General features: G+C 32.9%; 1 protein-coding gene across 2 annotated transcripts; it reads left to right on the top strand.

The window, feature by feature from the left end:
• Window positions 1–8,605: 8,605 nt before the first annotated feature.
• LOC148603581 (uncharacterized) lies at window positions 8,606–12,409 on the top strand. Of its 2 annotated transcripts, none has more exons than XM_088553079.1 (2): window positions 8,606–8,711; window positions 9,627–12,409. In XM_088553079.1, the coding sequence occupies exons 1-2, from the start codon at window positions 8,705–8,707 to the stop codon at window positions 11,606–11,608; spliced, it is 1,989 nt and encodes a 662-aa protein (XP_088409205.1). In that variant the 5' UTR covers window positions 8,606–8,704; the 3' UTR covers window positions 11,609–12,409. The 2 variants fall into 2 exon arrangements, with proteins under 2 accessions (XP_088409205.1, XP_088409206.1); XM_088553080.1 differs by having other exon boundaries at window positions 8,638–8,711; window positions 9,684–12,409.
• The last annotated feature ends 5,675 nt before the right edge of the window (window positions 12,410–18,084 follow it).

Here is an 18,084-nt window from a genome sequence, read left to right as displayed (position 1 = left end):
TCTACTTTTCTAGAAACACCCGCTGAGTTGCTCATAAAAAGTCAAGTCCGGCGTAGACGAAAGAGGAAAGGAAAACTATGACACGTTGAATAAATCAGTTTTCTTGGCGCTTTATAGATAATTAATTTTCCGTCATCTATATGGTTATCGGGTTACTAACGCATATATCCTGGAATTTATTTTTCGATCACATGTGATATTGTGAGTTACGGTATGTTAACTTATAGATACCGGTCAGTGAACCGATAGATATTGGCGTTAACGGGGTTTCGGTTAATTTTGTGAACCATAGTTATATCTTATGATATTAAACATGATTGTAAATGAACTTCCTATAATAATAATGTAGAATTGGGTGGGCCAGATCAGCTTTAATATCTTTCTCCCTGGTCCGACATTTTTTCACGATATTATTTTGTTGAATTTATTATTTATTATTGCATTTCTTCGGCAATTTCTTAGATTTTTTAGCCAGTTGATATCAAACATTGCAGACCTACATTGTTCTGTCATTCTGAAACAATGTTTAATATAAACAATTCATTTCATCGAAATTCCATTATTTAAACAGTTGTAAACATCAATTCAGATTAAATAATGTTAATTTATGAACGGATAAGGTTGATGACGATCTGATTAACACCGAAATCAAATGACAAATCGTGAACCGTTATCGTTTAAGAGAAGGGTAAATCGTTTGAATATAAGAAACATTCTTGTCCTGCTTTCTAGGTCCATGCTCCCAGTTTTTAGTGGAGTCCGAGTTGATCATTTGCTTTTGTTACTTTGTTTGTATGATTTTAGTTACTTTATGTTCTTTGTTTTGTATGTCTGTTTTCCATGTCTGGTCTTTGTCCTTGGATTACATTCTTTTGATTACCGCTATAATCTTGGTTCCAATTATTACTCTTACATTACACTATGTGTGGAAATGTCAACGAAAACAGGTCTTACTTAAATATTGATCGGAAGTCTCATTTTTTTCTTTTTTAACAAAGGACCTCTTTGTACTGATTTTAGGAGTCTTAATAATTGTGTAATTTTTTCAAAGTGACCAGGTTTGGGAGAGTTGTGATCATGAAAAAGGACTTTGAACCGTCGTATATTTTTTCACCTGTTCCATGTCAGGAATTTCTGGTTTGTATATCCTGTTTCTCTTTCACTTTCCTGTTATTTTTATGTTGCTGGTGTTTATATAGGCAATTATTTTGCTGTAACTGTAAATGTTGTTGTTCTGGAGCCAGTTGCAGCCTACAGAATAGTGTAAGGATTTCCTCGTCATTCAATGAACATCAATGGGTGGCCTTAGGATGACATTTTTACCCCGTTGGGGTTGTTGTCTCTTTGACATATTCACCATATCCATTCATCTTATATATGATAATAAAAATTGAAATCCGGAAAAAAATACAAGATTGTATAAGCCTTTATGAAAACGATTTCGTCAACGTATAAAGGAGGTCAGATATTCATGATTTAAACAGGCTTCGTAAGTTGGATGTCCCGAGTATGTAGTCGCCAAACTTTTGTATGGCGTAGCAATCATTACACATTTGAAAGCTTTCTGAAGGTCAATTGAACTATGTGGCTGATAAAGACGTAGAAAATGTTACTGAGAAAACATTCACTCAGAGTTTCAATTTATTACTGATTTTCAAACGCTGCGACTGACATTTTGTAATAAAAAAAATCATACGGCAAGATGTATCTATCGAGATGTGTTCACATTATCATGTGATAGTCTGATAATATTCTAAAATCAAAAGTTGTTTCTTTAAATTTCTTTATAATATAGTTTTTATATAGATCAGCACAGTATGATTGTCGAGATCCAGAACTGTTAACACAATAAAACATATATCGATATCATAATTAATTCGTACAGAGCAGCCTATAATTTGATACAGCCAATAGTTACCCATACAATTAGGGTGTACTGAACAAATCTGAAGAGTTGTCAAGTGAACCAAGATTCGAACGTTAACAAAAAAAATAAAATCCAAGGAAAAAGACAGACAGGGAAAGTAGACACGTGAAATATTCAAAATGACACTTACAATGAAACAAAAGTGGATAAACAACTCGGACTCTACTAAAAACTGGGAGTATGAACCAAGTTCACCGGTAGGGTAAGCATCCTCTGTTTATTCTAGAAACACCAGCCGGATTGCTCATACAATATCTTGTCCGTGGTAAAAGAAAACTATGACAGGGGAAAATATCGGTTCTCATATTTGAGATGTATAAACCATAGCGACCCACGAGTTCATGATGACGACCATTCCACATTTGTATTAATTACAAATCTTCTAGCAACGAATCCCTGTCTAAAGAGCCTAATTGTAAAGTGTTTATCACGGTACAAATCGTCTGCGTTGCTTTGGTAAGCTCTGGCAATAACATATAAGTTGTGATATGAAAACTTCATACGCCGATGCTGGAGAAATGTTGCCACAAATAAAAAAAAAATGACATTATGGAATAATAAGCCTTTATGTATTCGTATATATGGTTATGAATCGTCCTTTTTCATCGACCTCTTAGAGTAGGTCAAGATACGAGTCTGACTTCATAGTGTTATTCAAGTTCTTAAGGGTATATGCAATGTATCAAAACCCCGAAACTAGGAATGTTTAGAAGTCAATTCGCCATTAATATAGCAAAAACCGAACGATTTTCCTTCTTTAGGATAAATTCAGCTATAAAGTCAGGATCATATGAATTAAACTGCTTCATTCTAGATATTATAACATTATCTGACAATGGTCACCTGAATGACAAGCCTGTATGCTTCTAGCTTTTTTAATATTTTGCAAGTGACAGGGAGCCTCAATGCATTTCCAACATTTGATCCCATCGGTGTACTTTATTGTAACTCAGCAAAAAAGATTAATCTTTAAGGCAACGGAAAACATATGGAAAAGCAGATACCTTTATTTTAATGTCATAATGAATGATTATAACAGCTTTCTGCACGTGACTTTGGTCTATTTTCTTGTAATTTCATATAAAGATAATTGCAGTCATCTAATAAAAAATAGACCTGGTATTTCTTTGATTTGCAGAATCTATTTGTCTTGTTATTGTTTAGCAGTAATTGCAATATAGAATTTAAGAATAGAATCCTTTAAGAAATAAGAATTACGTAAACTAGTCCATTTATTATTCTACTCAAGTTAACGCAAAAAAACCAAATAATAGATTAAGGCATACATAATATAGCATTTATCCGAATGACTTCCATCCAATTAACTTCTTCACCGTCAGAAACAGTAATCAGAGATTACAAGGCGTGTTGGAGACATTTCTATATGACTGATGAAATTTAAATCAGTGTCTGTTGTCAAATATTTCCCTTAAATAATCAACTAGGTTTATGTACGGATTTAATTATGTTTTCATTTTCTTTCGTTCACAGATTTAATGGAACTCTCCTGCATTGTATCATGTATATTCTATATTGATTTCTTTTTTAATTATTTGTTATAGAAAAATTGAGCCATAAAAAAATAAAACTAATGAATATTTTTTATATAGTTTTCACACATAAAATGTGTATTGAAATCGTCAAAGAGATATATTCAACTCTTAAAACTCGGGTCACACTTTCCATTCTTAGTGCCTTTGCCATCTCAGTGATCGATAAAAAAAACAACAACAACAACTAAACAAAAATAAACAACAAAAATACCACACCAATACAAAAATAACTCATTAGTGTAAAATTGATTTTAGTTTGTAACAAAGTAATTTGTTTTATATAATGTCAATACTTACGATTAATTGTATCTGTTCTGAAAGAATTATGGGAGGTTTTTAATAATAAAAATAACAAAAAAAACAAACAAAAAACAAAAAACAAAAAAACATGCGTCGTTCTGCGCCACATTCTGTGCCAGCTGCGGTATTTCAAGTCCCTCATTCTATTGCACTAATAATTGCCTTTAATACTGTGTAACGGTGTAAATATGGTCATTATTATTGTATGCTTTCTGGGTGCTTCCGAAGTTGAATGCAGATTATCTGCCATTATTTTATATGAAAGACCAACATGCAAAGATCTTGTCAAGCAGTCGTTATATGAGGTCTTACACTCCTCGGTGGTCTTTACTACTACCAGTTTGTTGGAATGTGTTCTAGAGTCACGAAACTGTGTTGCAGTTAACGTTTAGGTTTTACTTTTGAACACTACAGTGTGGAGAAGGCCGATTATAATATTTCGAAAACTTTTTTCATGACGACATTTAAACAGTTCTATGATATAAAAAGCCACAACTTTGTTCCGTTTCACAGTTGAAATTTACAAGAAAATTTCATAAAAAAAATTTCCGGCAATAAAGTTGACAAGCACATTTACAGAGTCAGAGATCTAGAACTAACGTGTCTGATAACCAATTCAAATGAACAGGCATTAAAAGTCTTGAACATACCAGTAAAAGTTAAAGATAACATGGAGTATTTAATTTTTTTCTTTCGAACTTTTAGGATTGTTATCATGATCTCATGATTTGTGTTGGTGTTTTAATTTGCACCATAAAGACCGATTTGTGAAATGTGTCAGTTTTTCTTTTCACTTTCGTCTATCCGAATATGGCATTTTATGACCAACTCTGTGAGTGTTTCTAGGAAAGCAGAGAATCCGTAAACCAGTTTACTTCTGTATCCTTTTGGTCTGCTATCTTGGTAATTTCATGTTTGTCGTGTGTATGTCTGTTTTCCTTGTTTAGTCTTTATCCTTGGAATATATTTCTTTGATTTTCCTCAAATCTTGGTTCCCTTGAATACATTTTTATGGAACAACCCGGAAAAGTTTTTGCGGACCATTATAATGTAATATACTACTGATGGGATTTTATGACTGGAATATATTTTATATTTTTATGTATAATAAAATTAATGCTAGAAATTTCGACACGTTATCAGATAATGGTAGCTAGAATATTTAGAAATTTTATAAGTTTTGTAAAATGTTTTGTAAATTAATCAGTAAGGACGCACTTTAACCTTTAATACTTCATCTAGACCTGGCCAAATAAAAACGTTTAGGTCTGTAAATAACTTTAGTACAATACAGAAATTTTTTTAGAAGATCCATGCCATTGTGATATTTTAACCTTAAAAGAAAAGACTGACAACAGTAAATTTCAGATAATGTGTTCATTTTATTGCGATTTTTGATTTACTAGTTTTTACAATTGTAAATAAAATTGAAAAATGTGAATAGGGTTTATACAATATTCATATATAGTACGTTATATTTTGAATATATTACATGTCAACAATTGAACATATCAAGTGACTATTATTTGAACGGGTTTTCATTAAACTTCAAAATAGATGCCATTTTTATAGGGAACTGTTGAGCACAATTCAAGAAGCGATTAAAATACACAATAAACAAAATAAAATGCATGACATGCATCATTGTTATCTCCCAAAACTGACATCCGAAAGATGTTTAAGAATATTCTCAGAATATAATAGCAATAAAATCTATGATTTTCCAAAACTGTATACTTCTATTCCCCATACTCTGTTAAAATCCCGACTTAAAAACATTACACATCGTTTTTTTTTCAAAAAAGATGGTACACCTAGATACAAATATATAGTTCTTGGTAGAGATTCCTCATGCTTTGTACAAAATAATTCCAAATATACAGAAGAATATAATTTCAAAATGCTGGAATTTTTTATCGACAACATATTTGTCTGGTGGACGCGTTTTTTATTATGATATTCCTACATGTTTGCTTTTAATGCTGCTGATGAGAGATTAATCCTTGAAACCCGTGTACAGAGTATCGAAATTTACAATATATAAAACTGTATGAAAGATAATACGTCATCTATATAGCTGAAACTGAGATTAAATGATTTAGCCAACCGATATACGATATTCTTTCTTTCAAATCAGATCAGCTACAAAGTCAGCCTCTTAAGAGTGAAGGAATAGGTCAGCAAGTAAAGGAGCATAATTTGTTCCCATTGGAATGCCGACCGTTTGTTGAAAACCACGTCCACCACACTGGACATATATGCTGTCGATTAAAAAATTCCAGCATTTTGTAAACATTCTCCTCTGTATATTTGGAAGATGATTTGGAATCATTTCTTACATGAGGATTCTCTACAAAGAACTATATATTTGTATCTAGGTGTACCATCTTTTTTGGAGAAATCTGGTTGAAATATATGTGTCGCAGTCACCCGCGTGATAGTTATATTAAAAAATTAGCATTTTAGTCAATAATTTCAGACCCTCATGGATATTAAAAGTGCGCACATTTAAACATTTTGCAGGAATATGACATTTTTGAAGAATTTTGACTGAAATATATGTGTCGCAGCCACCCACATGATAGTTATATGGGAAAATGTACCATTTAATTCATTCATTTTAGACCATTTCTGAATTTAAAAGTGCTCGCACTCATACATTTTGCAAGAATATTACATTTTTAAATAATTTTGTTTCAAATTTATATGTAGCAGTCACCAATATGATAGTTATATGGAATAATTTAGCATTTCAGTCAAAAGTTTTAGACCATTATGGAAATTAAAAGTGCTTGCACTCATACATTTTGCAGAATTTTTATAATTTTCACTTAAATACAAGTGTCACAGTCACTAATATAAATTTAATATTTTCTACATTGATTTAAGACCATATAGGTAAATTGGAAGTCCTTATACTCGTATTCTTCGATAAAAATTATATTTTGTATAATTTTGACCGAAATATATAGGTATCAGTCACCCATTTAATGCTAATTGTCAATTTTAACATTTTATAGAATGATTTGTGACCCTTATGTTATTTAAACGTACTTTCACTCAAAAACTACTTTGACAATCTTGAACTTCGTGAGAATTGTCAAACATCTGAAAGTTATCGATTGATTATATTGTTAAATAATCTAATTTAAGTAAATGTCTGTGACAGAATGTGAAAAAAATACATATGTAAACAATGATAATTTTTGGACGATGAGTAACAGACCCATGAGCGACAAAAAATTGAAAAATGAACCACGGTCGAGTGATGGTGGGATGATGATCACGACGAGCTCTATATAACAGGAAAATAATGTAAATTTTGAAATTAAGATATTTTTCCTAATCGGATTGCTAATTTATGTTAGTCACACCGTTTCCATTATTAATCGTGGAATTCCGGTCTGTTCTAAATTACGTCACACAGAATAGAAAGATTTAGTGTCAGGAACTGTCCAGGGGTATGACAGTTTAAAACAGGATCTGTCAGGGAATATGGCAAAGTGTGTCCTGATCCAGGACAGCTTCTGTCAGACTGTCAGGATTTCTGTTCTATCTATTGTCTTAGAACAGCCTTCCTTACATATTCTGACAGAATTTAAGAGGTTAGAAGAGATCGCAAATGTATAGCGAAAAATCTAATCACCGCGAAAATAAGCACTTATACGGTTTAAGATGTCGAAAACAAAAAAAAAGAAAATATAAAAAAAATACAGTTATCAGAAAAAAAATCCGCTGTGTTGAAGTATTTGGAGATAATAATGGAACCGTGTACAAGAAAACGGTTGCCTGCTGTACACCCAGTGGCATAAAGAAGATAACTAAAGAGTAATCAAGAGAACTAAGATTCCAGCGGAAACCAATAGAAACGCACCATTGAACAAATCGGTTCCTATTTATGAAATATTGCAGTATTCCAAATTTAAAAATACGTAATAACACTGAGGCTTTATTCCTTGCATTTCATATGGTAGAACCTCTCGGAGATGGATTTGGCTTCCTCTTTCGATAGTTTTGGTCTTGAGTGCTCCTTGTATTTAACTAATATTTTGATTATGATATTCCTACACATTGGATTTTAATGCTGCCGATGAGAGATTACTCGTTGAATCACGTTTACAGCATATCGAAATTTACAATATATAAAACTGCCATTTTTTGTATCTCAACAACGTCTCACAATTATTTTCTTTCTTCTTTCGTCTATCCCAAACTTGAGCAGCACGGCAAGTGTTAGAGTATCACATTGCATGAGGTAATTGTACAAAAAAACTGGTCTCATTCATATGCCATTTGCGAAAAAACGCATTTGTTAATGTTAAATTTATCTTTGTTCTAAATGAAATACATCTGTGCAGACAAAGACATAGATCTAACAAATATTCAGCAATGTTGCAATGTTTGTGCATAGATCATGTTATGCATTAAATGTACGGTGACAGGAAATAGTTTTTTTATCAATAGGTTACATGTGCAGTGGTCAGTTGTCTATTAAACCGTACCCATTACTATCATCCTAATGAGTTTGTAAACTTTCATCCATTTCAATACATATGTGTAGATAAAGATGTAGATCTAATAAATATTGAACGTTTGTTCCTTGATTTTGTTTCCTGGTACAAACCTCAGAAACGACCTTCTTTGCATTATTCTATATGTAACGGCTAAATACCGTTATCTTTTGTAATTTAATTTCTACGAAAATCAACCAATATAATGATATAGCAGTGTATCTTTTCTTCTTCCTTTATCATGTTTGCAATTAAAACCGACAAATATGATCTTTGTCACAATCTAGAAACCCACACATAAATATAAACACTTCCTCGAGGAAACTTTTCATTTTCTGTTATCAATTTGTAAAATTGTGGAGACTGGGTGTGCTAAAACTAATGATACGTTTATATTCTGGATTCAACTAAAAATGGAAGGTAAGAACTTTCCAAATATAAATATATAACTTCAAGTATTCAACCTTTACATACATATATATATATATATATCTACAGTCTCAGAATGTGACGACTCTATTCGCTACACTGCTCCATCGGATCAAATTGATACAGGGAAGATAATGTAAACTTATAGAAGGTTCTGAAAAATTCCCAACGATATTAGAACTGTCAAATTTGCGAAACTCGTACGTACCGCTGTGACATCTATGGCAACACCGCCTGCACTAAGTCCAGCGCCCTAGACCACTCGGCCAGCTAGGCTTTATAAAAATATAGCTTTCGCTGGCCGGGTCATTCCTCCTCGTAGGATTAATCTAAGGCTGTAACTTAGTACACGATGTATGGTAGTACGGGACAGTTCACCAAGGTTCTATTATGTAGGATATAATAGCACCTAGATGAACTGTCCCGTACTACCATAATAAGAGTAATCAAGGGAACCAAGGTTATAGGGTAATCAAAAGAATGTAATCCAGGGACAAAGACCAGACATGGAAAACAGACATACTTAACAAAGAACATAAAGTAACTAAAATCATACATACAAAGTAACAAAAGTAAATGAGCAACTCGGACTCCACTAAAAACTGGGTGCACCGGTAGGGTAAGCGTCCTCTGCTTTTCTAGAAACACCCGCCGAGTTGCTCATAAAAAGTGAAGTCCGGGGTAGACAAACGAGGAAAGGAAAACTATGACCCGTTGAATAAATCAGTTTTCATGGTGCTGATGGATACACCATAACGATCCACGAGTTCATGATAAGATAATGTTATTGAAAATAAAGCTACTATTGCTGAACAATTTCAATCCAATACCTTTTTACACAATAAAACTCGACAGAATGTAAATATTTGATAAATTTCTTTGTACTTTTCGAATAAATAATATTAGGACACAGAAAAGCGTTCTCAGTGGCTTTGTACAAGTACCTCTGTCTTGATATGATAGGATCGGAAGATTATATAAGAACTGCAAGACTTTTGATGCATATTCACGATGTCATACGATCAGAGGAAGAATTCGCGACAATCACGAGCGGAAGCAGAGGAGAGGGGTTACAAATGCATGGAAGTGATGTAGATGTTATGTCAGTGATTAAAAACATCGTTATTGTAGAAAAAAGAATACCCATCGTATTTCATGAGACATTTCATCAGTCGTCCATTTTAGTTGCTGAAACATATGATGTAAAGCCGGGTTTTGTACATCTACGATTACTATATAGTACAGATTATATTGTACTAAATTCTTGCAAGGAATTCAAAAAAGATCATTATTTATCAAACGCGTCATTTAAAAACTTATTCTTAGGCTTTGTAAAAGTTCCTTCCACGATACATGGCCCGTGTATAACAGATAAATATGAAATTACTGACTTTGCATTTTGTTTACACAGTGACATATTTATAACGACAGCAAGACATTGGATATCAAGACCGAATTATGGCTGGCCTTCTTCTCATGTTAAAAAACATATAGTAGATCATGGAGTACTGTTTGTTCCAATAGGAATTAAAGGGTCAAAAAACGAAGAATTTGAATGGCGTACATCCTTCTCCGTTGCTGAGAAATTCCTTATCTTCTCGTTTACTCATACTCAGCTAATGTGTTATGTATTGATGAAAATATTACTGAAGGATATCATAGAAGAAGATTCTAAATGTAAGGGTTTGTTATGTTCCTACTTCATCAAAACCATTATTTTCTGGGTTTCAGAAGAAACAGATCCGTCAGACTGGATACCTTGTAATCTCATTATGTGTTTTATGAAGTGCTTTAAAAGACTTGTCTACTGTGTTGAGTATGATAACTGTCCGCATTACTTTATACCAGTAAATAATTTATTTGAAAAAAAAATTGGAGTGAATGAGCATGACATGTTACTATCTCGTCTCAACTATCTGTACGACCTAGGATGGAATGGTTTAGTATCATCTTCACGGCTTTCCAACTTTCAAAAACACGAAAAATACTCTGAAAATAACTTCATTATTAAAGACCTTACTCAATTTAAATTACTTACATCCAATATGGAGAGATTTTTCACCATTCAGATTGATGTCGAAGCCGTCAAAGTTTACAAAGTCGTAAGAAATATACTATCAAGTGATGCACGGTTACCCCGGCAGTGGTACTTGAATTTTCTGTGTATGGTGTATCAAGTAGTAAGTAAAAAGATTCTCACAACAAGAGTTTGCGGAAACAAGATCGAATATACAAATTACAAAACTTGTCGGAGTTTATTTTTACAGAGTACGTATCGTGATGCTGTGACCGGATGGTTTTGGTTAGCAACATTGTTTTATAGTTGGAGACAGTATGACCAGGCTCTGTTACTTTTAGAATACACATTGTTGAAATGTACACCTGAAATGTTAAATTTTGGGATACAAAATACTTTGTCTCAAATATATTCCGAAGAAATACAAATAATTCTAAGATTATACCGACATTCTATTCCTGTTGTACGATACCGATTTTCGGACTCCATAATTCTCACCCCTTCTGTTGCTATTCATGAAAATTTGTATCATGATATTGTGTCACTTCCAATCGCGTTTATTAAAATACCACCGGTGGTTTACGGACATTATCTCTCTTTCCTGTGTCATTTCTCCAAACGTGACGCAAGACGGTATCGTCGTTCAATTGAAGATTTAAAAAACATTTTAAGCGAAAAATATTTCGTCGAAGACGGTTATAGCGCTTCAATTGGTTATTTCTGTCTTGGTGTTGAATTACAGATGGTTGGTGACAATAATGCTGCGTTTGGTGCATTTCTCACGTCAATACTGCACAATGGCATTGAACTATCCAACCCATCATTCAGAAGAATGTTTAGACTTTGTAATAATCATAAACAATATAGATAATAGTAACATAGATCCACTTTAGTTTTCTGCACAATTTTTCCAAGCGAAGTGTGGTTAGATCAACAGTTAATCAAACAATATTAGCGCATGTCTTAACGGAAGCCCCATTTTTCAACCTAATATGTACTTAACATGAATAAAAGAGTTACGCAATCTATGTTCCAGAGTCTGACTCTGTCTTTCATTTTCACTAACTCCAAACAGTGGCAACTGTTCGTTTCCTCTCTTACTAACCACTCCAGACTTGCTTTTTCGGATATGTTAAGTATGGTTCAGTCTAAAAGCCATGCAGGGGTGATTCATCATGTCTTAAAATAATTAATGAAACTGTATAAATACATTTGTTATGTCCTGAAAACAACTCTTCCAATGTTTATGTCCTTAAATCTGCTACTAAGCGTGAAATATTTTTGAGTGGTTATAATTTAAAACATTTTGGCGGTAAGTTTTCCTGTACTTTTTCTGTAGTAGAACATGATATCTAAGTGCTAATATTTCCAATGGGCACCTTTAATTTGCACTTTTAGTTTTGAATACAGTTTCTATGAGGCCTATTGAAGCATTTCTAATAAAAAAAATATTTGGTATCTGCTACTTATCATGAACTATTTTTGACTGGTTATAGTGTAAAAATTCTGGCGGGAAATTTTCCCGTACTTTTTTCTGTTGTAGTACATTTTTAAACAAATTTTAAGTTTTAATATATCCAGTGAACCACTTTTATTTGCACTTATATTTCCTAAAACATTTTCTATATGTCCTATAGAAGGATTTGCAATAAAAACTATTTGGGATTAAGAAATACATTGTACTTAATAATTATGGTCATTTGAAAATCAGAAAACTTCGCTCACTGATATGACTCACTTTCGAAAGATTCTTACCTTTACTATAGCGTCTAGAGTGAGTTGCAAAAATCAGATGAATTTTAAAATTAGCCATGAGCAATGAATCTGTACTCATCAGCTAGACTAGTACTGAAGGAGTGATCAAGGGAACCAAGGTTATAGCGGTAATCAAAAGAATGTAATCCAGGGACAAAGACCAGACATGGAAAACAGACATACACAACAAAGAACATAAAGTTACATAAAGTTACTAAAATCATACATACAAAGTAACAAAAGTAAATGAGCAACTCGGACTCCACTAAAAACTGGGAGCATGGACCAGGTGCACCGGTAGGGTAAGCGTCCTCTGCTTTTCTAGAAACACCCGTCGAGTTGCTCATAAAAAGTCAAGTCCGGGGTAGACAAACGAGGGAAGGAAAACTATGACCCGTTGAATAAATGAAGCTAGCGAAAATTACTAGAGAACAATTATATGGTCATATCTGATAACAAAAAAATCAAAGCATACCATAACGTACCATTAATTTGATTTCTTTTAAAGCCAAATCATTTCAATTTTAAAAAATCAAAGTATACCATAACGTACCATCAATTTTATTTCTCTTAATAATAATGCTTGTCACTGTTATGTGTTTAGGTAGCATTAACATTGAAAATATGAATACATTATTTTCAAAGTTAAAGACAAGTTTTGTTTTGAAAAAAAAGTTTATTATGCTCTCAGTTACAAAATTGTATAAGGGGGGGGGATAACCAAGTATATTATTGTTGAAATCATGATTTAGATTTGGTGATTCATAATAAGTTTTTGATTTGGGCCGACGTAATAACTCAGTTTAGATGCAAAACCATATTTGCTTTTCTGCTTATTTCTGGATTTGCTTTCTTGTTTTACTTTTCTTTAGATCGACATACATTTTTGCATCAAAAATTATATGAAGTCTGTTTCAATATGCGTGTTACCAAAGTTGTTTCGACGTTCGTTCAATGTTGGCACACCGTTGGCTATGGGTGGAACAAATGTAGAAAATGTAAATCATGTAATCATGGTTTTGATTTAGAAATTGCGATTTAACAGTACTCTTAAGTACAAATAGCTTCTGAAAACAAGTTGTTCAAGAGAAACATAAAATGCAATGGTTATTCTAAATGTAGTGGGTCCAACGTTGGGTCAACGTAGAAACTTTTTACAGAATGAAAATATTAAAAATTTCAAACGTAATGTTTAACCATTTTCTTGTCAAGTAAAAACAACTTGGGAAGAAATAAATCGAGAGGAAATATTCTCCATAACCCCTCACTGCTACATTGGGCCAACGTTGGGCCAACGTTGTCTTGCCAACTCCCACTAAGAGCCAAAGAACCAACCATCAGCCAACGTTGGCCCAACGGAGGCATGCTGTCTGGGCTGTATTTAGATCTGTACTTTTGAATGGGTTTTTGACATGCATGTAGCATCTGTCTTATTTTTTTAAATAAAAACTGCTACTTAAAGTATGATTAGTTCTTACATACGATCGTCTGAATATAGCTGAAATATTGCTGCTCGGACGTTAAACCCCAACAATCAATCAATCAATCAATCTGTTTTAAAGAAACATGTTTCATTCTCATGATTATTACGAAATAACTTTGTTCTCAAAAATGAAATTATAACAAGACCAGCTCTCTCTTACAACTACGCAATGCATTTTTTTGTTCATTCCAATGCTCCATGTATAATATGAAATGAGTAAGAATAAAAATTAAACATACATATTATAAATTCATGTACTTCAGTATTTCTACATTTCCTGAATCAAAGACAATGATGGTCTTTGTGTATGTTCTCTTTTAAACGTTAATCTCTTATTCGATACTTAAACTTTCACTTTGATATATGACAGATTTAAGATAATTTAAATACATGAATATGAAAAAAAATGAATAATGAAATGTATTATTTTAACGATAATACCCGCTGTAGTACAATAATATTAGTAAATTTTAGTAATAATATTAATAATATTATAATAATAGCTAATATTTTACAGGTTTACAAGTAAATGGAACACAAGTGTGCGCCTCTTCTTACACATCATGATACATTTAAACTGAAAACAATTCCCTTTGCTGTTACAGTCAAGGACTTTCATAAATATAACTACTTGTTGAATTTTCGTTAATTCGTTTCATCTCGTTATTTTTCGATTACAATACTTAAAACTGTTTCTGTTACTCCAACTTGCAACGCAGGGGGTGGGGTGGGAATATAGTGAAAGAGTTCCTTCCAGTCGTTACATAGAGTAGGCCAACCTCTTATTCGATACTTCACTTTTTCATTTCAATTCATAGAATTTAAACATACTCACTATGCACCTCCTTTGTTAGATTTTGATCTGAATGTTTTAAGGTGTCGCATCAGAAAAGATGGAATTTATCATTCACTGACATGGAAGTACAGATCCCTCATCAGAAACCATTTCACTGAATGGATTTTATTGAAACTTTTACATGATATTTATTACATATTCCCACTGTGCACCTTCTATTTTAGATTTTGGTCTATGTTATTACAATTTGTTCTAATTCAATTACTGTCATTCAACGACTAATGTGGTCCAATTAGACACGCATTTTCATATTCTTATAAATAAGTCAACAATAATTTGATTGAACTGAATAAGGCAGTAACAGTAAGTATACCAAACCTCCCAATACGCAGGAAAAAATGCAACACATGTTTCCATATGTATAGTATTAATACAATAAATATACAAAAATATGTTAAAGACTGAAGAGAACAATTATAGAGCTTCGCAGGCTTCAGCATTATATGACCGCAGAGGTCGAACTCTGAACATTTGAGGTAAGTATGGACACCGTCAAAGCTTGATACAGTTCTGAAATTTGATTAATATCAAATATTTGACACAGGAAAAGAATTTGACCAAAATTGAGGTGGTCCATTATTCATCAATAAGCATAATCCTAAAAATCAACCCATGCCTCCCTTTTTCCGAAGAGGGTATAACACCTTGTAGTACAATTTCAAATAGATCCATTCACTTTTACTCAAGTTATCATCTGTACGTCATCAAGAAAATGCTTGTTTCGGGTTATCTTTTTGCTCTTGATCAGTTCAAGTCACAACCCCAAAAATCAGTCGCAGCCATCATTTATTTTGGAAATGCACCTTGAAATGCAATTTCAAAGATACCAATTTACTTACACTTAACTTATTATGCGGACATCATGAAAATTCTTGTTTATGGTCCTTTTTTTTTGCAATATGATGAGTACCGCTGGCGGTGCAGGGCATACTTACCCTTCCGGAGCACTAACGGTTTCATATCGCCAGTGCTTTATTTTTATTTTTATTTTATTTTTTTTTTTTTATTTATTTATTTATTGTGTGTGTGTGTGTGTGTGTGTGTGTGTGTGTGACGCCTTCTTTCCCTTATCTTCAGTTTGTATAAGTAATCTGTTTTTTTTATTCGGTTCGCTACAATATGTATGTATATCATTTCTGTTTCATGTGTTCCCGTTCAGGCCATGTTTTGGGATTCTGACGGACTTCAATCATCCCAATGCTGACGCTCCGGTATTTTGGACGATATTTATATGCAACCAAAACCAGAAACATCAATAACTAGTCTTAAACATATATTTTCATGTTTTTAACATGTGAAAACAATTTAAATGATGCGATTATTCCTACGTACTACATTAAAACGATTTCAATTGCAACTTAAATTACCTTTTTTAGACGTTGGTGTCTCATGATACTGAACTTGTAAGGAGCAAGCTCGAGGAAGAACACATAACACCCGTAATTCTAACGCATTTTAATATTCGAGATAGATAGTTAGGTCGACTTTATGAGTATTTCTGATATAGCAAATTATTTCCATGTTATTTACGCCAATAGGAGAGTTCTTCGTGATGTCATCACTTACCTGTGATTTGGTTTTGGTTGACAAAAAAATCCATTGAGTGGCATGGTGCATCAACTTTAAATCATCATAACTTTTTATTTTTTTAATGACAATTCAAAAATTCTTTTGGTTCCCAACGTTGCAAATAAAATTCTTTTTATCCATGGAATTTTTAAATAAATATTCAGTAATCAGACTATATGTGCACAAGATTTTAATTAAAATTTTGTACAAAAATAGAGGTTTACATATAAATATCACTTCAAATTTATTTTTGAAGTAAAAGGGTTATAAATTCATATACATAATATGAATTATTTTATCTAAATGAAACATTTCACAGAATCAAAATTGGATATAAAATAAAAAAGTTAAAAAGTTTTGAAAATTGGGATTCTAATCATGAAATTGTCAATTGTTTATTTAGTTGTTTATTTGCCAACCAATTTGACACTTAATGATATGCAAATTAGTGAATATGACATCACTAATGAGATTGGCGAACTCTCCTATAAACAAACCCAATAAACAACTTGATTAATTAGAACTGTAACGACGATCCAATCAAAAATATTTGACCTCTAATCTCTTATCAGTGCCTGTTTATTTTTAAGCAATCAGTCGTTCAGTGTCGACATATTCAAGTTGTCTATTCATTTTTAGCCGCATAATAGATAGAAATGAAAACCCTGCAAGGCTATAAATAGTCGGAATGCTGAAGTTGTCTTCTGATATTTCATGCAGGCCCTGGCAGATCCGAATATTTACAAAAAGGGGGCAGTCGATCCGATCAAGAAACTTATATAAAGAAAGGGGTTCCATGCTGTCATTTGCCACTCATTTTTTTGCCAAATGTTTTATAAATGAGTAGCATAACCGCCCTGTCCCAAAACCATTCCGAAGTTTCATTCACGTATTTTTCTAGCAGTTACCGCCTCGTGACATCGGAAGCCCGAAGATGACAAATTGAAATAAAATTTTGCTTAGACGACGGTATAGGACTTTCGATAATGCATTTCTCGGGAATGGTGTCAGTCTGTGGTATAGTGATGTTGCTTTTTTGCAATAATCATTCTATGGGGCTATTTTGGCCATATGTAAAGATAATATATCGAGCTGCAAGTGCTCAAGGTGTTCCAAGGTATTAAAAGTGCATGGCAAGTGTTGTCTGCATTATACATAATTGTTGAAAGACTTTGACTTTATGTAAATGTATGTGTGCCTGGAAATAGATGCCTAAGAAACTAAGCACTTTAAATGACACACAGGTGTCTATGCGATAACTGTGTACCACTTGAGCTATAAAGCTTATCAACTAAGGAATGCAGCTGGTTGAGAGGGACATGTATCTAAGGACATGATTTATTTCAATGGTTGTGACGGCTTAAGTTTGAATGATTTGACAGTTTCGATCTGGAGGTCGATAAATCAAATTTTGACTTGAAAATATTTCAAAACTGGGAAAGACCAACCAGTTGTTTGTAGTTCAATTACGCAGATTGTCGGAGATTTTTGTTTTCATTCATGTAGGCGTTCCATGTAAAACGACACCAAACCTAATTATTACACAAACTTGCGCACTGCTACAATGCATTATGAAATTGCTGTGTGATTTTTGTAAGTAATGTCCTTCGTAATCAGAATGCAACTTGACGATTATTTGAGACGTAAAAATTGCAGGTCCGGGTGTTAAAAGAATAGGCCTACA

The sequence above is a fragment of the Perna viridis genome, chromosome 11 (assembly GCF_037379345.1).
Source record: "Perna viridis isolate PV_CMFRI_1.1 ecotype Kerala chromosome 11, ASM3737934v1, whole genome shotgun sequence".
NCBI classification, from domain to species: domain Eukaryota; kingdom Metazoa; phylum Mollusca; class Bivalvia; order Mytilida; family Mytilidae; genus Perna; species Perna viridis.
This window is presented reverse-complemented; position numbering and strand designations above follow the sequence as displayed.